The sequence below is a fragment of the Pipistrellus kuhlii genome, unplaced genomic scaffold, assembly GCF_014108245.1.
Source record: "Pipistrellus kuhlii isolate mPipKuh1 unplaced genomic scaffold, mPipKuh1.p scaffold_m20_p_15, whole genome shotgun sequence".
Lineage (NCBI taxonomy): Eukaryota > Metazoa > Chordata > Mammalia > Chiroptera > Vespertilionidae > Pipistrellus > Pipistrellus kuhlii.
This window is the reverse complement of record NW_023425460.1, coordinates 9,278,680-9,305,267: the sequence shown is the minus strand read 5'-3', so window position 1 is coordinate 9,305,267 and position 26,588 is coordinate 9,278,680. Positions and strand designations below refer to the sequence as shown.

The window sequence follows — 26,588 nt, the reverse complement described above, 5'->3', positions numbered from 1 at the left end:
GATAGAGCATTGGTCTACCGGACTGAAGGGTCTCAGGTTTGATTCCGGTCAAGGACATGAACCTTGGTTGTGGGCACATCTAGGGGGTGTGCAGAAGGCAGCTAATTGATGTTTCTCTCTCATTAATGCTTTTAACTCTCTATCCCTTTTCCCTTGCTCTCTGTAAAAATAAAAATCAATAAAATATTATAAAAAAAGAATAAATGAATAGGAGAGCCCATGTGAATATTATCCACAGATAGCATGAAATTAATAATTTAAGTTTTATTATAATCCTATATAATAAAAGCCTAATATGCTAAGTGTCTGGTCATCTGGTCTTCCATTCAACCAATCAAAGCATAATATGCTAATTATATCCTAAGGCCACCCATAGCTCACTATGACGTGCACTGACCACCAGGGGGCAGTCAACTGGTAGGTTAGCTTGCTGCTGGGGTGTGGCCATTCTGTACTGAGATAGGCCAGACACGCCCTGGAGCCTTCCTGGGGTCCCTCCCCGGCTGGCCAATCTCCTGCGAACCTCTCCGACCCTGATTGTGCACCAGTGGGGAGGGCTTGGCCTGTGCACTCTTGTAATCTGGGACCCTTGGGGGATGTCAGACCAAGCCCACTCAATGCAGGAGCTGCTCCCTGGTGGTCAGTGCGCTCCCAGAGAGAGAGCACTACTCAGCCAGAAGCCAGGCTTTCATCTGGTTTGGTTCCTAGTCGGGCACAGGCCTGTGTTTCTAAAAGAGAGTAGGTCTTTTTTAAAAACACATTTTTATTGTGGGTGTTTTTTTTTTTGTTTGTTTGGTTTTTTTTTTAGAAGAGAGAGACAGGAAGGGAGAAGGAGAGAGAGAAACATTGATTGGTTTTGTACCCCCCCACCCCCCAATGGGGGATCGAGCCCGCAGCTTGGGTATGTGCCCTGACTAGGAATCGAACTGGTGATCCTTTAGTGCATGGGACAATGCTCAATCAACGGACTCACACTGGCCAGGGCAATTTACTAAATTATTAAAGTTTGCAGCTTCTGCATTCTTGAGCATAGAAAAACCAAATTTATGAAGTCTCAGAAGCTGTTTTTTAATGAGGAGAATACAACAAGTTAGAGGACAAAAAGGAAATTTTAGAGCTGTCAGATTTGGCCTAGAAGCATTCACAGGAAAAAGAATATTGAGCGGAATAGGGAAAACCTAGTAGAGGATAGGGATTAGTCTTTAAAATAAAACCCAAACAAAACATGTTCTCCCATTAAAAATATTATAGAAAAGAAAACTCTGTTAAATAAGAAGCACAGAGGTTACTCGGGGTATGAACACAGTAAATTTCCCAGGAGAGGCAGGCTCCCAATTCTTCAGGCTGTTGCTCAGGGACAAAACAGCGAGAGCCACCGATGGAGCATGGCTCCTCCAGAGCCGTGGCCATGCTTCATCAGATTTCATTTCAGAATCACCTGAGAACCCTTTTAAGAAACTCTGATTCCTGGACCCAACCACTGAGCTTCTGATTTAACTGGTTTGAAACGGGCCTCAAAAATCACATTTCTTAAAAACTCCCCAAGTGACCCTACTGGGCAACCAGGGTGGGGAAGCATTGCCTTAGGAAGAGTATGGAGAAGTAGAGCTGCCACGGATCTGGAATAGGAAGTGTTGGTTTCCAGTTGACTCTGGGCAGGTCATCAATTTCTCTTCCTCTAGGTTTCTATATTTTCAAAGGCAAAATGAGAGCTACCAAGGCTGCTAGGAACACAGAAAAAGAAAAATGGCTGTGAAGCACTGCATGGTCAGGCAGTGTTATACAGACATTTATCTAACACACCACTAGGACCTTCAATCTTTTAGGTCTGGTTTGATATTCTGTACAGAACTACCCGCACACAAAAATCAACATGAGCCAAATGAAAACTCACATTGTCATGCTAACAATGTATCTAAAGTAAAATAAAAAGGCAATTAGAAAAGATAGTGATTCCCCTCTAATGGGAAATGGTCCCAGAGAGATGGACTGCTCACTGCAGGAGCAAAGGTCCTTCATTCACTCTCATTTTACCTATTATTGTACTATGTTCTCAACATGAAAGGACCTTAGATCTCATTCTTGCTAAAGCAGGTGGAATTCTGGGCCAGAAGTAATTTGGCACCCCAAATTTTTACCACCTCATAAAATGTGTCCTCTCACTTCAGAGCACTTTTGAAAGGTCTTCAGGTCCTAAATGAACTATCCTGCCAAAGCTGAATCCTCCATTCCTTCAAGGGAGATGTCTCCAGCACCCAATTTATTGTTCTTAAATATAAATTTATAATAAAACATGAATTAGCTTATCCTGATAGATAATTAGAAGGCCAAGGCAATGTCTGAACAAACTTCAAAATGAGTCTGGTGAAAAGAAAGGAGTGTTTCCTAATGCAAACACCATGCTTCCAGGACCAGCACAAAAAATCCACCTAAACATTTGCAATCAATTTTCTGAAATTTTAATTTCCAGCAGATCTGAGTGGTATATGTACTGTCACCTGTCACTTTCCATTAATGATGAGTCTTTCCCTGCAGCTAAGGGAACACCTGCTCTAGGGACAGGCTGGACTGAATTCAGAGAGGCTGACACTTTCTCTCGGAGCCCAGCTGCTCCTGGTTGCAGCTCTCAGCCTGGTCAGAGGTCCTTTCAGCTTTCTGCCATCCAAGACAAGGAGGAAAAAGTCAGGCTGATGAGAATTGCTTTCCACCAAGTTGGGGCAATGCTATTCATGCAAGATTTCCTGATTTCTTAGTTATTACTAAGAAATCAGATAAGTATAGTATTATCCATCCTATTTATTTTCAGTTATTCAGCCTTAAAGCTACAGTGCCCTTATAATGCACATCTAGGACAAGCTTCTCAGTTCATGAGGCCAATGAGGTTAAACAATTTGTCTAATGGCCACGGAAACCTCTGAGGTAGAGCCTGAATTCAAGTCTTCTAGCTCCATGTCTCCCATACTGCACTACCTTGGCAATCTCTCATGGGACATTTTTAGTGCTAGGTCAGCTTCCTGGTGATGGACAAATTGGTAATCATTGTCCAGTGAAATGAGCACTGGGCTGAGAATGAGAAGACATGGGTTTGCTGGCATTGCTCTTCGTGTGTGTCTGAGGTCTTTAAGAGGTCTGACCTCTTAACTAATTTCTGCTTCAACGTGTCCTTCCCACTCCCTGGCAAATAAATCCCCAGATGCTGACTCAGTTCTACCATCTGCCTCTTCTGGTTCTAGGTGGAGCCAGTGTTGAGAGGCAGTAGAGTGGGGCTGATGAGTGCCACTAGAAACCCCTGGTCTCCAATCTCAATGCTGCTCAAAAGATGCTCAAACATCTCTTCCTGAATTCTCTAATAATCTTAGTATCAGTCTTTTTGCTTCTATACTTGCTTCCTTCCAAACTATTTTTCATAAATCAGACAGAATCATCTCTTTAAATATACATACAACCGTACCATTTCACTGCTCACAACCTTTTAATAGCTTCCCATTGCACTGCGAATAAAATCCAAACTCATCCCATGCCTGTGAGGTCCGGCATGTTCTGGCCCTCATCCCCCTCTCTGACTGCACTGCAGTCCATTCTCCTGGCTAGTAGCTTCCAATCACAGCAGTCCTCTCCAGTTCCTTACCATGCCAGATTTGCCTCTCCTTTCTGTTATGGAATGAATGTTTGTATCCCCCTCAATCTTATACATTGAAGCCCTACTCCTCAGTGTGGTTTTATCAGAAGATGGGCCTCTGAGTAAATAATTAAGGTTAAGTAAGGTCCTAGGAGTGGAGCCCTGGTCTGAAATGATTAGTGTTCTCATAAGACACTCAGAGAGCTAGTGTGAGCACTCGGCTGCTCCTTGCCTCTCTGTGCAAACACCAGGGAAAGGCCGTGTGAGGACACAGCAGGAAGAAGTGTCTACAGGCCAGGAAAAAGCCCTCATAAGAAACCCAATTTTCCAGCATCTTAATCATGGACTTCTAGCCTCGACTGTGAGAAAAGTTAATTTCTGTTGTTTAAGCCACCTAGTCTGTGGTATTCTGTTATAGCAGCCCAAGCAGACTTCTGTTTTGCCAGAGAGTTTTGATAACATATGCTATTTCCTTTTAGGAGCTTCCATTCCCCTCTTCTTCCTTTCCTTCTTCTCTTTCTCTACTTCTTAACTTCTCATCTAATATGTCCTCTAACTGACCACTCTAATGAAACAGGTCTTCCAAAGGTCACTATTTATTTTACCAAAATTTTTTTTTATTATTTTACCAAAACCAATGGATTTTTAAAAAAATATGTTATTTGTTTTAGAGAGAAGGGGAGGGAGAAAGAGAAAGAAACAGTGATCAGCTACCTCCTACATGATCCCCGGTGGGAGTCCACAACCCAGGCACGTGCCCTGACCGGGACCTCTTGATGCATGGGTTGATGCTCAACCACTGAACCACACTGGCTGGGCCCAGTGGATGTTTATCACCTTATATTACTGGGCCATCCCCATCACATGTAACACTGTAGACCACTCAGTTCTTGAATCCTCTATTTCCTTGGCTTTGATTTAATTACTTTCTCTAAATATTTCCTCAATATTTCCTTCCTGAGCTACTTAAATGTTAGTATTCCACTGGACTTTGTTCTTGGCCCACAGTTCTTTTCCATATTATACGTAGGTAATCTCATCTGTTCTCCTTGCTCTCTTATTGTGTACTAGTAGCCCTGCACCAGATGGTCGCTGCCGCCCTCAGGTAGCTCTCCGCTCGCTGCCCCACCGCATAGCTTGGTGCCCTGCCCCTCCTGTAGCTCCCCCTGTCCCCCCTCATAGCTTGGTGCCCTGCCCCTCCTGTAGCTCCCCCTGTCCCCCCTCATAGCTTGCTGCCATGCCCCCTCCTGTAGCTCTCTGCCACCCACTTGTAGTTTGCTGCCTCACCCTCTTGCAGATCCATGATCTGGTCATTACGCCTCTCGCATAACGGATAATTAGCATATTCCTCTTTTATTCTATCGGATTGATATTCCCAAATCTGTCTCATCCTCTAAAACAGATTTCAATATCCAACTGCCTGCTAATCAGCTCTACTTGGATGTCTATAGGCATCTTACACTCAAAGAGCTACAACTGAACTCCATCTTCTCTATAAACCAGCCTCTCTTTTTAAATTCTATCTCAGTTCATGGTGTCACTCTTTGTGCAAATAATAAACCTAGTGTCATTCTGAACTCTCCCTTTCTCCTCATCCGCTGTTCATTTTTTCAGGTGCTAGAGACGATTTGGTGTAACCTTTAGTCCGTGACACTCTATGTTTCCATGATTTGGCTCTTTCTCTTCCTCTGGGCAAAGATACCTACCTTTCCCTCTTTGAAGTGCTTCTTGAGCTGCTTCTGCATGGCAGTCAGCTTCTTGGACTGCACCCCGCTGTAGGCCAGCAGCATGCCACCGAACTGCCTCTCAGTAATTCTCCCATCCACAGGGTCATGGCGTTCAAACTGAGAGGGAGACAGAAAGAGTGTTCTTGGGATCAAATGGCAAGTATTTTTATATGGAATGTGGGATGATCAACTGTGTTGGATGGCAGAAATAGTTGATGGCCAGGACTGTATTTCTGAACTACAATTCTCACTGAGATTTGAAAAAATTAATCAGAAAGAGAAGATCTGGTTTCTTCTCCAACTCTGCCACTGAATATTTATGTAATCAGGAGAGTAACCCAGCCACTCTGAGCCTCAATTTCCTCATAGATAAAGCACAGCTGCTGTGGCATCTCATATATATAATACCTTACAGGTTAAGAAGCATGTTTGCAGAGATCAAAACAATGTTAAAACTCTATTCTAATTCATGAGTAATATCATTGGTAATAAATAATTTTGGTCCATCTATATCCTTGCTACTCAGAGAAGACTTAAAATATAATTATTATATATTTGATTTATTATACACATATAAAGTCATATCAGTTCTTCAATCTGTATTTAGGCCTTTAAGAATTTCAAGTTTTGCCACAAATTGCAATCAAATGATAGGACATCAATAGAACCTGAAAAAGAAATGTATAGAGTGCCCTCACTGGTTTGGCTTAGTGGATAGAGCATTGGCCTGTTGATTGAAAGGTCCCAGGTTCGATTCCGGTCAAGGGCATGTACCTTGGTTGCAGGCACATCCCCAGTAGGAGGTGTGCAGGAGGCAGCTGATCGATGTTTCTCTCTCATGATGTTTCTAACTATCTATCCCTCTCCCTTCCTCTCTGTAAAAAAACAATAAAATGTATTTTAAAAATGTATAGAATATAATATCTTAATTAGACATGCTTACTTACCATAAAGCTACTGAACATTTATCAAATGTATTTAAATATTCAGCTGGAAAGGTTAAGTATAAAGGACCTCCAGCTAATCTAAGTAATATCACAAAACTAAGATTTTAATATAAAAATAGAGACCAGAAAGTTATCTCAATGTCAGCTGCAGTGTTAATGATATTTATAAATGCATAGATAATACTGGCTAAAGATGGGCCCAGAAACAAACTAGAAATCAAATGATTTGAAGATGGTAAAATTTCCCCAGGGATTTATTGGAAAATAACAGTTACTAGGAAACTTTCAGATTCCTATGTGGTGAGACATAATCCTGTTTTCATAAGAGGGTATGTATACACAGCCATAGACATTGCTAAGTAAGGTCATATCAACAAACATTCAAACATTTCCCAAGTGTCTGCTAGCTGTCTAGCATTGTGTTAGCCTTGCGGGGTAAGGAAAGATGATTCAGTTTCTGTGCTTAGGGACTTCCCCATCTAGTAGGGAGATAAGTATATAGTCAAAAGTGAAATTCTCTTTTGGTCCTCAATTCCTCAGTTAGCTTGTAAGTTGATAGACACCTTCATTTATTTCCTCCCTAGTGAGACAGTCAGTGAGCAATATACAAGAACTGCATTTTAACAATAGCAACCATTTACTGAGCATGTACCAGATTCTTTACCCATATATTCTTTCATTTCGTCATTATAACACCCTATGGAGCAGATATTATCAGCTCCATTTACAGACGAGAAAACTGAGGCAACATGAAGGTGTGGGATTCAAACTGAGTTCTGTCTGGAACCAAGGACTGTATCTCACTATCACACTGTTTCATCCTTCTAAGCAGCAATACAAAACTTATGCAACCAGGGAGCTAAGTCATATTTAAAGTGAGAGGCAAAACAATTTCCGAGGAAATCAACACCATCAATATTAAGTGGAAGTCTCTTTTTTAACTCAGCCACTCAATATTTCAAGTTTGTCAGAGCATCACTTCTGATTAATTTTTGACACCACCAAGAGTTTTTAGGATTCAATTTAAGTTTGATTTATGATTCAATTTACCATCCTGAAGCAAAATGGAGGACTAATTTTGCTAATGGGCATACTTTCTACAATGTTTAAATCAGATTTTAGTGAAATGTGATTCCTGGGCAGAAGTTGGAGATGCAGAGTCTTGTATGGGCCTCTTCAGGTAAGTGGAGCCAGGCTGCGATTCTGCCCTCCAGGCTGGGCTCTACCAATTTAGGGCACTCATTTCACCCTTACGTGGAGATGTCACAGCTGAGGAGAAATCCCATATATCTGAATTAGATGCATTTTAAGCTTTATTCCACAAGATAGATTCAAGGTTGAAATGTTTCTTGTTTTTAACAGCGGCAGCAGCAGCAGCTTGCTCAAGGCTTATGGAAATAAAGGCCTGTATTCTTCTGTTCTCCAAAGGGACATAGCATGCACCTCTATTATGTTTCAAAGACAGAAAAGTCCATTTGCAGTGGAGATGTTCATATAACAATGCCATACTCAAGTTAGCATTTTTACTAGTGTTCTTTGAAAACACAGACATGTCTTTTTCTCTTAGGGTTAGTCGTTACTATTTTGATGTATGTAGTTGGAACCTGAAAGGGCTTAAAGAATATAAAATTCAGCCCTGGCCAGTTAGTTCACTTAGACTGCATTGTCTCGATATACCAAGGTTATGGGTTCAATCCCCAGTTAGGGCATGTACAAAAATCAACCAATGAATGCATAATTAAGTGAAACAACAAATCAATGTTCTCTCTCTCTCTCTCTCTCTCTCTCTCTCTCTCTCTCTCTCGCTCGCTAAAAAAAGTCAATGAAAAAAAAAAAAAAAGACTGTAAAATTCAGCTCCATGTAGTGGGGTCACTGCAAAGTTTACCTCCTCTGTAATTTGATTTGGGCAGCACCTCTCCTTTTAGGTTTTCAGGCTCTTTTGAGGAAAGACAGCCTTATTTCTGAGGTCTTCAAAATGGCTGGGGATGGCAGGGAGAGCTCTTTCTCTTTATCCGCAGAACTGCTAATGAAAAATGACCTAATGTGCTATTCATTCAACATTTATTAACTGAGGACTTACTACACTAAGGCTAGGGAGCTTCAGGGACCTTCATTAGGGCTAAATTTTCAAGGGTGGCTCGAGATGAAGTGTGTACCATAAGCCTGTGGGTGTATTCCTGGAGCACAGTCTGTATGTGATCCCCAAGGTCATAGAGGGTCTTTGGGGGAAAACCACATGCTATTACAAAATTATCACAATGCAGAAAGCTTCTAATTATATATTTGGAAGCAATTCAAATGACTGGTTTGTATTCTAAGTAGCTGAACACTGAGAAAGCCTCTTTATGTTCCACTGCAACGGCAATGAAGGAGACTATCCCATGTGACACTAGGGCACAGCAACCCTCCCTCCCCTTACAGGGCACCACTAGCCATCTGCATTGCTTTTCTGCGTCCAGGAGAAGCTAGCATTTTCTCTTCCGCAGCCTGCCACTCTCTCAAATGAATACAAGCTGTTGTTCCCCAGGGAGCTGCAGGGCAGGCACAGGGGGCCGGGGAAGAGGAGCCAAAAAACTGTCTGCAAGATTTTTCCTGGCTTTCTGTCATATTGTGCTTCTTGTTCCCACCCTTGCCCCTTGCTGAGAGAAGACTGCCTTTTGGAAGGACAGATGGTCCACATATATCTAGATCAGCATTTTTTAACTGTTATGTTGCAAGAATTTTTAAAACATTCAACACCTGACTATTTATTTAGTCAGGGGCACTGACCTCTTTTCCCTTAGATTGTCAAATTTAAAAAATGACAACAGCCAACACAATAGTCACTTGGTGTGAATGAGTGAGTCAAAATCATACCTAAGTTTTTGGTCACATCGGCAAAGAAATATCACTTTTTTTTTTTTTTTTTTTTTTGGTGTGCTACACAGAATTTTAGTAGTTTATGTGTGCCATGAGACAAAAAAGGTGAAAATCACTGATCTAGATGAAATGGTTTAAGGAAGATGGGAAGCCAGGAAGAGAAAAAACACACACATGAATTATAAACAAAAGTCAAAATAAGATTAAAAAAGTAGTAAAAGGAAAAAAAAAATCAGTGTCTACAAGTGAGTCTTCATTTATTAAAGACTTTTGAGGTTAACATATTCTGAAAAATGTATTCTCTTTTATGCAATTTTTTTCCTGGAGACTGTCTATCCCTCAGAGTAAATCCTGGCCTTATACAAGTATTTCAGAATGATAATTTTCTTGATAGCCTTTTACTAGTTTATGAACTGTGCTATTCGAGTCCTTGAGATGACTGAACACCTCTTTATTTTTCAACCTGACAGTATTTGGCTTTTGAGATCTTAGCCATGCCATTGCTGCTATTACCAGGAGTCTCAGAGCAACTGTCTGTTATGTCCATCAAAAGGAAAAATGAATACAGGGGCAGGTCTCTACTGCAAACCCATCCAGTGGGCATGACTTACACACGCTAGTTTGAATATGAATTTCTGTCTTCAATTGGCAGGAGACATGAGAGAGCACCAGGCCAAGTTGCCTGGAGCCTGAATTTTTTTGCTCTCTAAATAAAAGATGTATCTTTACTGTCAACACTAATACGGTTGTCTTTTGGCTAACTGGTGAGCGAAGGAAAAAGGCTCATAATTTAAAATTGAGACAACATGGTTCAGTGTCCTCAGCTAGATCCAAAACAACCCATTAGAATCTGGGACAGTGGGATTACAGATGACCAAACTGAACTGCTAGACTTTTCTACTTCAAATCCAAGGATACTTTCCATTTAATTGTTTTTAAGAAAGTTTAGGCTGATGATCAAATCAAGTTACTAAATGACATGACTACCAATACTATAGTTAGTTGCCAGGAAGATAATAAGATGCATGAACTTATTACAAGACAATACAAATCAGGATATATTTGACTGAGGGTACCAGGGAAAAACACTTTAGAACTGGAACAGAGATTTCAAGGTTTGAAAATTTTTGGTTTTATTCCATGGAAGATAATACATTAAAGTGACCAACAATATGGGCTTAGAAACAGTAAGGCCTGGGTCTGAAATCTGGCTTGAACCTGTACTTGTGCCTCTGACTCTAGGCAAGTGGCTTACTCTCTCTAAGGCTTCAAAATCTTCCCACCAAAAAATGAAAATGATATTCACAATCTCAAAGTGTTATAAGGATTAACTGAGATAATATATATAAAGAAATTAGCACAGTTTGGTGCATAGCTAACATTCAATAAATGTAATAATAATTCTTTTACCACTATGCTGTCACTTCGTAGAAGCTAAAAGCTTCAACTGATTATTCCATTCTTAGTGAGCCTTAATTAAGTTCAATTACTATTTCTCTCTCTTCTTTTCATCATTGTTCTTGCTAAGTCTTTGCTTACAGAATACTACTTTCACATTTGAAGAGCAGAAAAAAGTAAATGCAACTAATTTCATTTATTATTTAATACAGGATAATTAAGAGTTGAATGAGCCAGCTGGTGTGGCTCAGTGGTTGAGTGTCAACCTATGAACCAGGAAGTCATAGATTCCCAGTTGGGACACATGCCTGGGGTTGTCGGCTCAATCATCATTGATGTTTCTCTCTATCTCCCTTCCTCTCTCTTTAAAAATTGATGAAAAATCTTTAAGGAAAAAATTTTTAATTAAATTTTAAAAAATTATTTCATGTCAGAGGAATAGTGGCATGAGATGTGTATTCCTGACTTAATGTAGTCATGATAAAATCACATAATATTGTTTCTACAAATGAATGATTCCACATGACTAGAAGCTGACTTTAAGAACATATAAATATACATATTAAAAAAAAATAAAAAAATAACGTAGTTAGATAATTATGTTACACAATTAGTTTGTACCCAAGAGAAGACAGCATTTTTAGAAATAGTTATTGCCTGATGTTTTCTGTAGAAACAATGTCACAAATTCAAGATCTGAAAAGTCAACTCTGAAAAATAGTGGTGTTCAAGCAGTATCATGACAACTTTCTCTACACTCCGCAAAAGCTACACAGATTAACTAAGAGAAACATAGGTCTATTACACTAGAACAGTGGTCTGCAAACTGAGGCTCCAGAGCCACATGCGGCTCTTTGGCCCCTTGAGTGTGACTCTTCCAATACCACATATCTTAATTAAGTTAATAACAATGTACCTACCTATATAGTTTAAGTTTAAAAAATTTGGCTCTCAAAAGAAATTTCAATTGTACTGTTGATATTTGGCTCTGTTGACTAATGAGTTTGCCAAACCATTGCACTATAACAACAAAACAATTAATGTTATATCTATTTTTACCTAAGTAAATGAAACTAATATAAAGTTGCATATTCTCAAATGTCTACCTTATTTAGAAAATAGTAAAAAACATAGTTTGAGAGCACTATCTTTAGAATTAGTAATATATATCTTTTATCTCCAGACCTCACATCTTAGTTTATCTCACTTGGAATGACTGACCACTCTTTGACTGATTTAATCTTATCGCCCATTTTACTTCTGACTGTTCAGAAAGCCATTGCCCAGGCAATGAGCTCATGCTCAATCGGTACTATGGAAATGGTTAAAACTTTTCAATACACTCAAAATTACGTTGAAAACTGCCAGTTTTTTTTTTTTTTTTTTTTAGAACAGAAAATGGAGAGTTAGAGAGTGAAACACAATGCACAGAAATTTGAATTTAGGTTAAGCTGACTAACAAGCAGAAGATAAATGCAGGAAAGATTGGGAGATTGAAGTTTAGAAATATGCAGTTCCCTGAAGCTTTTATACTGAAAGTGAGAAGAAATAATGAGTCCAAACACAGGCAGGTGAAAACAAAGTTACCTAGTGGGTAAGGCCACATCACATGTGAGTATCATTCAACTTTCCTTCTTTCATTTAAAAAAAAAAAAAAAAAGGAAGGAAATGTTTACCCTGAGAAGAGGAAAATGGAAGAAGGTCATTAAGATTTTTGTAATGACAATGGTGAGAAACAGAAGGAAAGAGAACATGCTTTCTATTTCTATTGTATTCAAGATTAACAGTGAGTTCAGCTGTCCTCGGCTGGCCAATTAGGTGTATTAGAGCAGCAAAGAGAAACCAGTTAAGTCACTTAGTACTGAATTTTTAAATTTATTTTTACTTTTAAGTCACCATGCTCATTAAAATTGTTTTTCTTAAATGTTAGTTTTTCATTTCATTTTTTTTTGCAACTTGAGAGAGACAGATGATACTTTTCAATTATGTAGTATTTAAAAAGAGCTAATTAGATGTTTCATGTTTAAGCATATGGGTTCTTCAACATAGCAATTATTTAGAAGAGAATACACTAATATTCTATAAGGGACTTGAATTCATTCATGTTCTATATGGGTTCAGTGATCACAGGGTGTTCTTCCATAAAGACTGGGCATGTTTTGAGATCATTATTTTAAATTTTTCTAGTTGTATTAAGGCTTTTTTTGCACATAATGAAAATCAACTCAAGCTAGCTTCAGCAAAAGAGAGAAATTTAGGGGTCCCAAGAGACGAAGGCAGCTCATGGTGGGGAAGGACTGAGAGCCAGGGCTGAAAGTCAGCAGTGCTCTCATTTCTGTGCAGCTGCTTTAGTCCTTGTTCCATGTCAGCCTTTCTTCCTCCCCGCTATCTAGGTCTACATGGTGGATGCATATCGTTACCCTGGAGTTCTGGAGTTTACATGTTAAATAATTTAACTATCAGAAGAGACCAACTGTCCCTAGTCCAAATTTCAAATTTTCTATGGGGAAATTCTGATTGTCAATCCTGGGTTGGACATCCATTCCTGATCCAATTAACTAATGGAGGAGTAGGGAAAGGTGATGTGAGGGAAAGCAAGGGAGAGGCATAAAGTATAAACATGGCTTCCAGGCGCCACACCTGTGCTTGAGAGGTAGTGTGGGACAAATCCTGGAGAAGAAGGAATGGTTGGAAGTTGAGTAGATATGCCACCAGGTGCCTAACACACTAACCCATAATGATGCCAGAGAGAGAGGGTGATGCATGTGTGTGCTTTTATTAGGCTTTTGTCCACAGCTGATGAAGTATCAATAGTTACTGATTCAACACTATTTCCTGAGCATCTGTTTTGTGCCAGGTACTGTGCCAGGCACTAAGAAAAAAATGATGAGCCCAACACACTCTCTCAAATGTTCTCAAGGAGTGTTTGGAAACAGGCATTAAATAAACAACTCCACAGCTATATAATTAAGTGATATGAAGAGAAATTACAGAGTATTTTAGAAATTTGTAGCAATAAAATGTGGTCTAATTTGTGGTGGGGAGATGGTGGCAGAGAAGGCTTCTTGGATTAAGTGAGGTTAACTGAGCTCTGAGGGGTAAGAAGGAGGTCAATAGAGGAAGAGAAAGGAAGAATGATCAGTAGTGCAAGGGCTCTTATGCATAAGATGAATCTGAAGGAAAAGAAAGAGGTGAAATTATTAATATACAGAGCCTATGGGTATGGGTTTAGTTCTTTTTTAAAAAAAACAATTTTTATTGATTTCAGAGAGGAAGGCAGAAGGAAAGAGAGATAGACACATCAATGATGAGAAAGAATCACTGATTGTCTGCTCCTGCGCACCCCTTACTGGGAATCAAGCCAGCAACTCAGGCATGTGCCTTTGATGGGAATAGAAACCAGGACTTTTCAGTCCTCAGGCTGATGCTTTCTCCACTGAGCCGAACGGGCTAGGGCAGGTTTAGTTCTTTATTTAAGAACAGTATGAGAAAGGCAAGAGTGGTTATAGTAAGACTAGTTAGGAGACAAGTAAAGTAATCTGGGCAAAAGATAACTAGTTTAGACTAGAGTGATGGTAGAGATGGCAGAAGTGGTCAGAGATGTTACTGACAACGACAATTGTGGAATGGATGAAGATATCTGTGCCTAACAGGTTCTCTTCTGCTTTACACACATTTCTCTGAATGTGACTCTAGCTGCTTACAAAACCTGTGGCTGCTAGGCTTCCTCACTACGAGCCCTAAGCCTTTACTGAAATGAGCCATTTTTGCCTAGCAGGTCTTTGTTTTGCTGGTGCCAGCAAAATGCTTTTATGTTTAAAATTATACTTCCTTAAATCTTTATATTGCTTTTAATATCTTCACTTCTTGGGATCCCGGGAGACTTGCAACACCAGCTATAGCAATATGAATGGCCAATACAAGGTACCACGGCAGGGCCACTATCAGAAAAGCTGCTCCCATAATCTCCTGCAGCTCCCAAAGATGTGCAGATAGATCCTCTACTTTTAAAGAATTTGATTTGAAGAACCAGATGTAACATCAAAGACAAAGACATTAATATTATATGTTCATTTCCATTTCTATCTCTTTATTACAATTCAAATACCCATTTCTTCCCCTCTGGCTGTAATGCAGCTCAGAGGCAACAATAACCTCAAATTATCTAGGGAGGTTATATGCTGTCGATGCCTTTGCAATACCAGGGAAGTCTGCCACATAAATTACCACCTATTAGTTATCACGGTTGTCAGCGTGGAGGCAAAGAGAAGTTAATCAGTATTTTAGATCACAGCCAACACTAAAATGATGCCACCATGGTTAACATAGTGAAGAGTATTGCACATACTTTGTCACATATTTACCAGCAAATATTGGCAGACAGAGGCAGGTATTTCACATACGTGAAGCTATCTAGTAACTAGGGTTGACATGTACAAACTACAGCCTAGCAGTAATACTTTGTTAAAATCACATTGCTTTTACTTTGCTCTGATGATCTGCGCTCTGCTGAGCCCTTTGGCAGACAGATGTGGTGACTTCTGAAACACCTGAGTGAGAAGGGAGTCTCTTTGGATGCCCGCTATAACGAGGTTTAGAAGGAAATGGAAGGTCAGTTGGAAATTAATTATGTTCACTAGGCAGAACAGGCTCCTGGGCACAGTTGACAAAGTGTTTATAAAGTCTAATTAGCTTTGGTGAACTAATGATTACATGTTCAAATAAATGGACTTTGTATACTCATCGGATCAACCAACTGCACAACTTATTATTTTGTTTTGGCACAAATGGGATGCAAAACCACATTAACATCACATTTGAGGTTATTCATACTCACAAGTGAGGAAAACCAAAAAGATTGTTCCCTAAGCTACCATAACCCTGTCAGAGAATAAAGATACATATTAAAAGTAAGCAATAAATCTTAATTCAAATCAACAGTTAGCACAAGAATATACGACAATACCCTTAAAGACAATCTGTGGAGATCTTATATCAGGAAAGTTTAATTAATCTTTCCTGGTAGAGAGAGAAGAGAAAAGCCCTCTTTGAAGCCAAAATAAGACAAAAATCAGTAAACCAACTTATATAAGGATTTAGATCCAACTTTAAAAACTAGTCTCAATCATATTTAGCCTGATACACATTTACTTAACAAGGAATACGAGTAGTGCCCTGCCAGTGTGCTCAGTGGTTAAGCGTCGACCCATGAACCGGAGGTCACAGTTGGATTCCTGGTCAGGGCACATGCCTGGGTTTTGGGCTCAATCCCTAGTAGGGGTTGCAGGAGGCAGCTGATCAATGGCTCTCTCTCTCATTGATGTTTCTCTCTCTCTCTCCCTCTCCCCCCCCCTCTCTCTCTCTCCCCCTTCCTCTCTGTGAAATCAATCAAAACATATTAAAAAAAAAAAAGAAAGAAAAAGAAAAGAAATGCTAGGAGTTCTGTAGAAAGCCTATTTAATTTAAGCTGACAGGGGAATTCCTGATGTACAACAGTTTGTTCCCAGTTCTTTAGTTAATATCACAGATGGGTACGGTAAGAATTCACATCTAAGTGAAAAATTGGAAATTATGTAAGCGGATAACCAAATAGTAGCTACTTTTTGCTTCAAAGTTCAAAGTTCATCAGACCAAAGAAATTAAAAATTTCAAACACCAAGAAGGCATCACTAAGTAATATACTATCCAAGCCTATATGCTATATGCTATGTATATATGTGTATACACACACACACACACACACACACACACACACACACACACACTAAGTCTATATGCATAAATGATATACTATATGCATTTATAGTCAATGCATCTGTGAGAGTGAAGTCCATAAATCTTGAATAAAAAAAGGAGCCTGTTACATTTTTAAACACATTATTGTTATGTCACAGTGGGAATTTGCCAAGTTGATTACAAAATATCACAGTAAAAAACCTACAAACTCATTTAATAATGGGTACTGAATTTCAAAGTGATCTTAACAAACATTTTCCTTAAATTGATAGAATAAATTATAAGTTTGGAAACTAAGACATACCACATTGTTTTGGATATAACATGACACGTTTAAATTGTCCAAAACTTCTGTCACTACTGGGAGCAATAAACCATGACACATCACAGAAACGAAACTCAGGCCCACCACTGGAAAAAAAATAATTATATCCTAGAGACTTAGAAGAGTCTTCCTCATTCAGTTCAAAAGCAGCAGAGTTGGCACACTTCTCTGGAGACGAAATGGACTGTAGAGTTTGAATCACAAGAGCATGCAGCTGGGTGTCTGGGAAGGCAGAGAAGCTGCTGACACACACTGTCTTGAATACTAGTAGGAAGCAATGTCTTCTGGGAAGAAGGGGAGGAGGCTGCAACTGTCTAATCACCAGATTAGAAGCCAATGAAACATGTGGGGAGGGCTGTGGTGACTAGCAATGCCAGGTGACACAGATAGACAATAAGGCATCTGAAATAAAATCACCACAGGGCGCAAAGATAAAGTGGTGGGACATCTTCTACAGTGAGACAATGTCTGGGAACGGGAGGGATGGTGCCGGTCCATCAGACAGCATAACAGGAGATAGCAAGTCACTGGAACTATTCTTTTTTTAAAAAAATATATTTTATTGATTTTGTACAGAGAGGAAGGGAGAGAGATAGAGAGCTAGAAACATTGATGAGAGAGAGTCATCGACCAGCTGCCTCTTGCCCACTCCCTACTGGGGATATACCCGCAACCAAGGTACATGCCCTTGACCGGAATCGAACCCGGGACCTTTCAGTCCCCAAGCCGACGCTCTATCCATTAAGCCAAACCGGTCTCGGCTGGAACTATTCTTGACACAGCCCTCCAAAGATTCCTCTTACACCTGGTGAAGGTGGTGAGTACCCTTATACAGACGGCCCCCAATATTCCCAATCTCCCAATATCCACACTCTCGTGCAGCCCCTCCCACAGTGGGAAGAATATGGCAGAGGTGATGGTGTATCACTTCTAAGGCTAGGTTATGAAAGACAGTGTGGCTTCCTCAGTGGTCACACGTTCTCTCTGGGGTCACTTGCTGCACAGGAAGGCAATTGGCGTCCCATGAGAGTCTGCGAAGAGCTGTACAGGGTGAGACCAACCCCTCCTGCCCACAGCCACATGAGTGAGTGGTGCAGAGGATCCGCCAGCTCGGCCAGGCTTTCAGGACTGCGGTGCTGGCTGCCCTTGTGACTACAGCCTGACGAGAGAGCCAGCACCACCCAGCTAGGATGCTCTTGGATTGCTGTCCTTTAGGAACTGTGTGCTATGATAAATGCTTGTTGTTTTAAGCTGCTAAGTTTTGGGGTAATTTCTTATGCAATAACTAGAGGCCCGATGCATGAAATTCATACAAGGGGCTTGGCTCTCGCCACTGTAGCTTTGTCCAGAAGGTCATCCAGAAGGGTGTCGGGAAGGTCGTTCGGCCATCCGGTCTAATTAGTATATTACGCTTTTATTGTATAGATAGCTAACAAATACAGAGTTGCAATGCTCCATGGAGGGAATGGTTAGAAACTATCCTCCTACTTTGAAGAACCACTAGCTTCAAAGAGCTGGGATCTTTCTGGCAGTGGTAGCAACACCAATAGCAGAGCTAGAGGCCCAGCAGAAGACTCATTAACTTGGACAGGAGCAACTGTTAGATTAACCCTATTAACACTGATTTATCCCAAGTGTCATTTTGTTAGACAGAGAGAGAAACAATTATCACCACAATAATAAAAACCACCAGAGGGTAAGGTAATTCCACTATAGCAAATGAGATGCTTCCAGAATTTGTTTGCACTCTGCCAACCTTAATAGCACAGAAAGGTTTTTATTTTTTAAAAATATTTTATTGACTTTGTACAGAGAGGAAGGGAGAAAGAGAGTTAGAAACATCAATGAGAGAGAGTCATTGATCAGCTGCCTCTTGCACACCCCCTACTGGGGATGTGCCCGCAACCAAGGTACATGCCCTTGACCGGAATCGAACCCGGCACCTTTCAGTCCCCAAGCCGATGCTCTATCCATTGAGCCAAACCGGTTTCGGCACAGAAAGGTATTTTTACATTAGAAGGAAAAGAATAGTATATTCATATTCTTAGCAATTACGATAGCAGTAACTTTTTATAAAAAAGTTCTGTATATGATGTTGAATAGAGAGAAAGTGGCCAATTGCATCATCAAGAAAACTACTCGGTTCCTTAATATCTGGTAACACACTTCACAAATGTACCTACATGGAAATTAAAAAAATAGTATCAGACATTTCACCAAGCAACATCTTCTAGCACAGTGAATTCAGTACACCTCCCTTATTTTTCTAGATGGATATACTAAAAATCATTGATTTTGGGATTGAAAAGTTAATCAACATAATGCCTGTAAGGCTGGCAATATTCTGGAATCCTTTCAAATATTAAAGGTTGCAGGGCGGCCAAAAACATCAAGATGGGCCACTGGACGGTGATGTCAGGAAGCACAGGACCCTAATTCTCCCCTCGCTTCCTTTTCTGATAATGAAACAAGTTCGGGCAACCCCGACCTCTCTGGGAAGGTGCTCTGTGTGGCAGTCCGATGCGGAGCGCCGAAACCACAAATGGATGATCATGAATGAATGAACAAACCTCCTGGAGTGCATGACTGGTGCCAGGCACTGCGCTTTCTGACCTTGTAAGTCTGAGAAGTAGCTATCATCTCAATTGTTCATATGAGATTAAGGCTCCCAGGGCCAAAGAAGAAAAATTAAAATTCAGAAAAAAATGTAAAAATTCAAATAATAGTATTGCATACTGATTACTCTTTGAACAAATATTTATTGTGTATCCATTCTGTGCACACCTCCAGCACTGCACTTTTCTTTCTGTACTGTAATAACTGTCCTACTTCTCAGTCTGACCATAACGCCTTAAGTCCATTAGTCAGGGTCTACTTACTTTTGTATATTCAGTATCTAATACATGCTTGGCACATACCAAAACCCCAATAATTTTAATTTATCAGTCAAAAAAGTGACTAAGTTTTACACTTTTGGCTTTTATTTTTCTGCTAGGTAGATAGGTTATCAGATCTTAAGGAAAGACTGATGAGAAAAGGGGCACCCCCTCCCCCCCAAATATTTTGGCATCACTTTATTTAAAGTCCTTTTTAAAAAATATATATATTTTATTGATTTTTATACAGAGTGGAAGGGAGAGAGATAGAGAGTTCGAAACATCAATGAGAGAGAGTCATCGATCAGCTGCCTCTTGCACACCCCCTACTGGGGATATGCCCGCAACCAAGGTACATGCCCTTGACCGGAATCGAACCCGGGGCCCTTCAGTCCCCAAGCCAAACCGGTCCCAGCTTAAAGTCCTTTTTAATGGAAAAAATTTTATTGAAGTGGTTTATATTTCATTAATGCAAATAGCTTAAATAAGAAAAAACATTTATGCTAATGTTGAGGCAGACTAATACAAAACAAATGGTGAGAATGTGGATGGGAAGAGAGAAAAGGCATTCTATTATTATAAGAAAAATAACGAGTAATGAGAGACTTGACAAAAAATCATTACTGTGCTGTTAACTGAATTCATAGGATAATAACTTGATATATGACCCTCTAAAGTACATCTGCCCAGGGTCTGAATTCTACAGGCTGTAATGCATTATTTATTCACAAATTAGTGCAAAGCTGGCTCTGATTCCTACAACATTGTCTAGACTTCCTAGACTCCTAAGGCTGTATGCAGGCTAGATGCTAAATATATTTTTAAAGTCTTTTTTTCTAAGAAAGAAAAAGGAAAAATAGATCTATCAGAGCTAGTTGAGGCAAAATCACTTAAAAGAAGGAAGAAAGAAAAAGGACAAGGTTTTTTCCACTCATTGGCACAACTGTCATTCTTTAAAGCCCCCTTTCTTGTAAAATGTCCATTAATTCCACAGACCATAATTCTGAAAGGCATCTGTAGCTAAATGTGGTTATAAGAGGGATAAAATGAAAAGTAGGCTCAGAGACCCTTGATATAATTTATTTATTAATCTTTACTCTGAGTCTGACTGAGAGGCCAAATTTTATCTGCCTAAGGTACAGCTAACTCTTAAGAGAAATCCAGGGAGTTTCTCTTCTCTTATCCTGCCCTCTACTCTTCAGGTTCAAAATTGAGAACAACATGAAAACACCGAGGAGACACATTAACTTAAGCCTGGTTTGGGACATACACACTTGAGAACAAAGGTCATTTTCTCTGTCACCCTCTCCTGGCTCTAGTCCCAGTGTTACTCACGGCCTCCCTGTCCCTTCTCATCTGTCCTACAACCAGAAAAAAGAGCGAAGGAAAATTAACCACCCCATTCCTAGACAGAGTGAATGTCAAGAGTTAGAGCTGGCCCAAATATTGCTACTCTGGGAAAACTCCTCTGAGCAGTCTCTTGCCCTCTACTTTGCAGACTGATTTACTCTTACTGCACTATCTGAATATCTCTAGTAATCTATATATATAAATGTCCAAGCGAACATTTGACCGGTAGCTATTATGTGCACTGACCACAGGGGGAAGACACTCAATGCACAGGCATGGAACAGACTGATAAATCTCAGAGGGAAGAGGGAGGGTCGGAAGAGATTAACCAAAGATCTTATATGCATACTAGAGGCCCGGTGCATGGATTTGTGCACTGGCTTGTGGGGATTGGTCCAAAACCGGCAGCCCGACATCCCCCAAAGGGTCCCAGATTGCAAGAGGGTGCAGGCCAGACCAAGGGACCCCATTGGTGCATGAATCCGTGCACTGTGCCTCTAGTATACTAATAACATTGTACAAGAATTTCTGGTTTGTTCAGTTCACTTTCATAAGCTTGGAAGCAGGGACAATGCTTTGTTCATATTTATACGTTGAGTATTTAGCACAACTCCTGGAAAGCTAGTGTAAGTTAATAGTTAAGAGTAGATCTAGAGGCAGCCTGCCTAGACTCACAGCTCAGCTACTCCTTTACTTTGTGTGAGAGCACAGGCAAGTTATTTAACCTCTCTGTGCCCCACCTGTTAAATGTGGATAATTATAATGCCAACCCCTAGCATTGTGAAGATTAAATGAAATAATGTACATAAAGCACTTAGAATAGTGTCTGGCTCCTGGTAAACTTACAAGAATGTTGACTAGTACTAGTATTTTTTATTATGTATTATGTATTCAAACATTAAAACACTTGATGCTACTAGAGGTCTACATCCACAGACAGCTGCAGCTGTTAGAGTAGGTATACAGTAAACTGAACGACAAATCCACAATCATCTTCGCCAACAATACTTTTCACTTTACTATATTGCATTAAACTATATTCTATGTTAAATATTCTGGTGTATGTTCAAGTAAAAAATTATTGCTGCATTCTGAATTCCAAATGAACTTTAAATGGTACACAGCACATTTATAAGTTGAGAAGCACTTGTGTTTGACTAAAGAATGGTTGATAAGACTATCTGAATGATAGATTGAGGAAAAATTTTCACTGGAGAAAGATAAAATCTTCATGACTTATTCATGGTTTCCTTTTTCTTGTGGCCAATTTAAATTTAACTTAGAATGTAAAGTTAAAGATATTTGATGATAGGAAAATCATGGAGATGGCAAAGTATTTCAAAGGTATCACTAACATATCATTGATTTTGGAATTGCAAAGCCATCTGGAAATCTAAGAAAAAGACCAATGTTAACAGTTTTCTGTGCTTTCATTATCAATCTGAAAGGTCAGATTCTGAAGTACTGATTGACACCTTTTAAAAACCATGCCCAGGTCTGGCTGGGTGTCATCTGTGTACTGCAGGTTGTTGGTTCAATTCCCAGTCAGGGGCTTGCAGGAAGCAGCCAATTGATATTGTGCTCTCACATTGATGTTTCTCTCTTCTCCCTTCCTCTCTCTCTCTAAAAATCAATAAACTATTCTTTAAAAAAATAAAATAAAAACCATGCCAACATCAATATTTTGAGTAACAATGTATCATTCAAAACTTTTTCCTTCATTCTTCAAAAGATATGAAACAAAAAAGCACTGCTTTGTATATTTTTTTTTTTACAGAATCATTACCAAGGTTGCATTGACAACATCAAAAGAGTTTTCTATCACCATGTAAATTCTAACATATACAGTATTTTCAGTCTCATTCTACAGTCAGAGACCCTCTAAGCCACAAACAATAGCAAACTTGAGCTGAAGGACATAAAGGGATTTGTAAAAAATCAAATCAGAGTTTGTCTTTGGATTTTACATATCTCCTTATTAAACTAAATCATCTTGAGCTAATTTGTTCGTATTAGGGCAAGATATTAGACTTAACTCACAATGTATGGTACAGAGAGAAAATATAATTAGCTGTAAAAATACTGACATCAAGTCATTGGTGACTGACATAAAGACTTGTTGAAGAAATTTAAAATTTTATTCTATTATTTTATATATTTCTATTTATTTATTTTTAAAATATATTTTTATTGATTTCAGAGCAGAAAGGAGAGGGAGGGATAGAAACATCAAAGATTAAAAAGGTGTGTGTGTGTGTGTTTTTTACAGCTTTAAATATTTATACTTGGCTCCTTAAAGTTATAAATACTTAAAAGAGACAAGTATTTTTGGTACTTTTTAAATGACTTTTGGAAATTCAAGATGAAAACATCTAAAACACTATAGATTTATCACTATACATGTTCTGCTTTGTAGAGGCAAAAGTGGAAGAATAAACAAAAGGAAACCCCATTGAACATTTTCAGTTTTGCTTTGCAGATTTAATTAAATCAAGAATCAACTCTCTTCTTTGAGTTTACATATGAATCAGTTTCCCAGTTCGAAAAAATCAAATTGGCTATTAAAATAAAAAGAAATCTGTTTTCCTGAGAGTGTTCTAGCTTCAGAAAGTGATAGAAAGCCCTTTTGTTGTCTGGCCTCCTTTCTCACAATCTTTTAGCCAGAAAAAGTGCTGAGGTTGTTTCTCAATATGGTCCTTTGCATCAGGACAAAATTTAATTCTATTTTAAGGACTTCAAAGAGATGAACACAAAGATGTCGGCTTAATGATGTAAATGGCAGGTGATTCTGGAATATCCATAGGCACGTTTGAATATATATCTTTGTTAATTTCAGAGAGGAAGAGAGAGAGAAAGAGAAAAACATCAATGATGATAGAGAATCATTGATCAGCTACCTCCTGCTTGCCCCTCCTGGGGAATGAGTGGTAACCTGGGCATGTGCCCTGATCAGGAATAAAACTGTGACCTGTTGGTTCACAGGTTGAAGCTCAACCACTGTGTCACGCTGGCCCAGCCGCTGTAGGCACTTTAATCATCCACACTAATAAAAGAGAAATATGCAAAATGACTGTACCTCCACAATGCCCATCAGCCAATCAGGAGTGAGTATGCAAATTAACCCAACAAAGATGGCAGGTTGTGAGGGGCAGCAAGTACAGGTGACTACCTATGCTGCCATCTTGGTTTCTCTAGCATAGTTTTTTTTTTTTTTTTTTTTAATATTTTATTGATTTTTTACAGAGATGAAGAGAGAGGGATAGAGAGTTAGAAACATCGATGAGAGAGAATCATCGATCAACTGCCTCTTGCACACCCCCTACTGGGGATGTGCCCGCAACCAAAGTACATGCCCTTGACCGAAATCGAACCCGGAACCTTTCAGTCCGTAGGCCAACGCTCTATCCACTGAGCCAAACCGGTTTCGGCTCTAGCATAGTTCTTTATGTCTCACTTTTACCTTTCTTCCTGACTGAACAAATCTATTTAACTTTAATATATTTTTTTCTTGAAGACTGGACAACTATCGCTGTTATTCTTTGAATTATATCTAATTTGCCTTCAGATAATTGATAGTCACACCTTTTAAAAATGTGATAATCTGGTTATGCAATAAGCATATGAATCCCAAAACTTATTTAAAAATCATGCTGCAGACTGGAATTCTGTTAGATGATACTATTTCAGTTTCCTTGTTTTGTATTCTAGAGTTGGCTTCTTCATTCTTGTATAAATTAGTTTTTGCTTTTCTTTGACATAATGACATTTTTGTCATTTCCCCTCCCCCAAATTAAAATTAATCATAATCTTTCAAAGAGTTCTCAATTACCTTTCACTTTTGACTGACATCTTACTGTGGTAGTCCTCAGGAAACCAATGAATATATTAACTAGAATTAGCCATGGCACCTGTCTCCGAGAAACTCAAGTTCTTGTAGCCTTAGATGGAGTTTTTAATAACTTCAAAATATATTTTTAAAAACCAACTGTGTATTCTTAAGTTATTCCTTCAAACTTACGTTTTCTGAGTTCCCAAACAGAGAATTAAGGGTAGAATAAAACAAATCTGACCAGAATTAAGAGCATTAAAACATTTTAAAATATCTAACAAGCTAATGATTCTTATGAAAAGAAATGGCTGGTTTAGATATCTTCTAAACACAAAAGAATAGTTTATTTTTTCTTAGTCATAACACTCAAGTTGAGGAGCAAACAAAGTAGAAACAATGATGCTGAAGAAGTCTATCATTCAAGAAATTTCGTCTTTTCCTGTTCCTAAATTTCAGAATATTTTGTTTTTCTTTAGAGTTCCAAATAAGTCACACACAGAAATATCATTTCAGACTAAAAGTAATTATATATATATATATATATATATATATATATATATATATATATATATATACACACACACACACACACGCTAGTCGTCCGAGCACAAAGATTCATGCAGAATGGGCCTTCCTTACTCTGGCTGCCAGCACAGCCTATGCTCTGGCCTGGAAACAACTTTCCCCCTTCCCATGCTGCCCAGAGGACAATGTCGTCCTGGCGATGATGCAAGCGTTCTTCCCCCTGCCGCTGGGCACCTATATATGCAAATTAACCTGCCATTGGTGTTGGGTTAATTTGCATACTCACTCCTGATTGGCTGATGGGCGTCACGAAGGTACGGTCAATTTGGATCTTTCTCTTTTATTAGTGTAGATAAGCTTAATATGCTAAGTGTCCCTACTACTGTCCAACTGGTTACTATGACATGCATTGACCACCAGGGGGCTGATGCTCAACACAGGAACTGCCAAGCTGCAGTGACTTGGCAGCGGAGGTTCTCAGGTGACACACCCCGAAACCAGAGAGGAGTGAGCCCGATTCACAGAGCTGTGCAATTCCACTTTCAGTCATCAGCTATGTTGTTGCTAGGGGACTATCATCCTGAATCTAGTTTATTGCACACTTGCGTTTGCGTTCCACATCCTGTACGACAATAACTTTGCAGAGTGCCCTTTTCCACTCCAGAACCCCTTGGGGGATGTCAGAGAGCCAATTTCAGCCCGATCCCCACATGCCAGGCTGAGGGACCCCACCTGCTGGAGGGACCCTGCTCACTCGGCAGATGCCGGGGAGGGACTGTGGAAGTTTGGCTCCAAGGCGTGTCTGGTCCGTCTTGCCCAATCCCACCCGGCTACCTTCTAATTAAATTCCTTCTAATGAATCCATGCACTGGGTCACTAGTAATTAGATAAAGAATAGAAAATAATTCATTCTGAAAGATTTAAGTTGGAATCCTGACTCAACCATTTAATAGCACTGTGACTTTATCTTTCTGAGTTTCAGTTTCTACAGTTGTGACATGGATATAAAACCAACATGGTTGGCTGGAATTAAAACAAAGAAGGAATATAATATGCAGTACGTAAATTGCCTGGCTTGTAGTAGGCACTCATTAAATGTTCATGGACATTTCCCTCTTTCCTGACTTTTCTGAAAATTAAATTTGACAGATAAATGGTATTTTTTTTCACTCTCAAAACTACTGTGGTGAGAAAAGAAAAGAAATAACTAAATGAAACTATAAATCTCCTTGATCTAAAATTTTAAAGTAGGTAAGTAAAGAAATAAAACCAATAAGAAATAGAAAGAATGAAGAAATGATAAAACCCATATGAAAGCTAATAGTAATCATTTCTAATTTCCTTTTGGCTGTGATGATGACATACTTCATACTTAATGAGGAGAGAAATTACTTAA

At 39.3% G+C, this 26,588-nt stretch overlaps 1 protein-coding gene across 6 annotated transcripts in view; it reads right to left on the bottom strand.

The window, feature by feature from the left end:
* MICU1 (mitochondrial calcium uptake 1) overlaps positions 1-26,588 on the bottom strand; it is a 142,950-nt gene that overhangs the window by 31,919 nt on the left and 84,443 nt on the right. For 5 of the 6 annotated variants that reach the window (XM_045581739.1, XM_036437778.2, XM_036437779.2 and 2 more), the window contains one exon: positions 5,326-5,463. The exons of the other annotated variant lie outside the window; for it this stretch is intronic. In XM_045581739.1, coding sequence (XP_045437695.1) covers positions 5,326-5,463 — 138 coding nt within the window. The remainder of the gene's footprint in view (positions 1-5,325; positions 5,464-26,588) is intronic. 6 annotated transcript variants of the gene reach the window in all.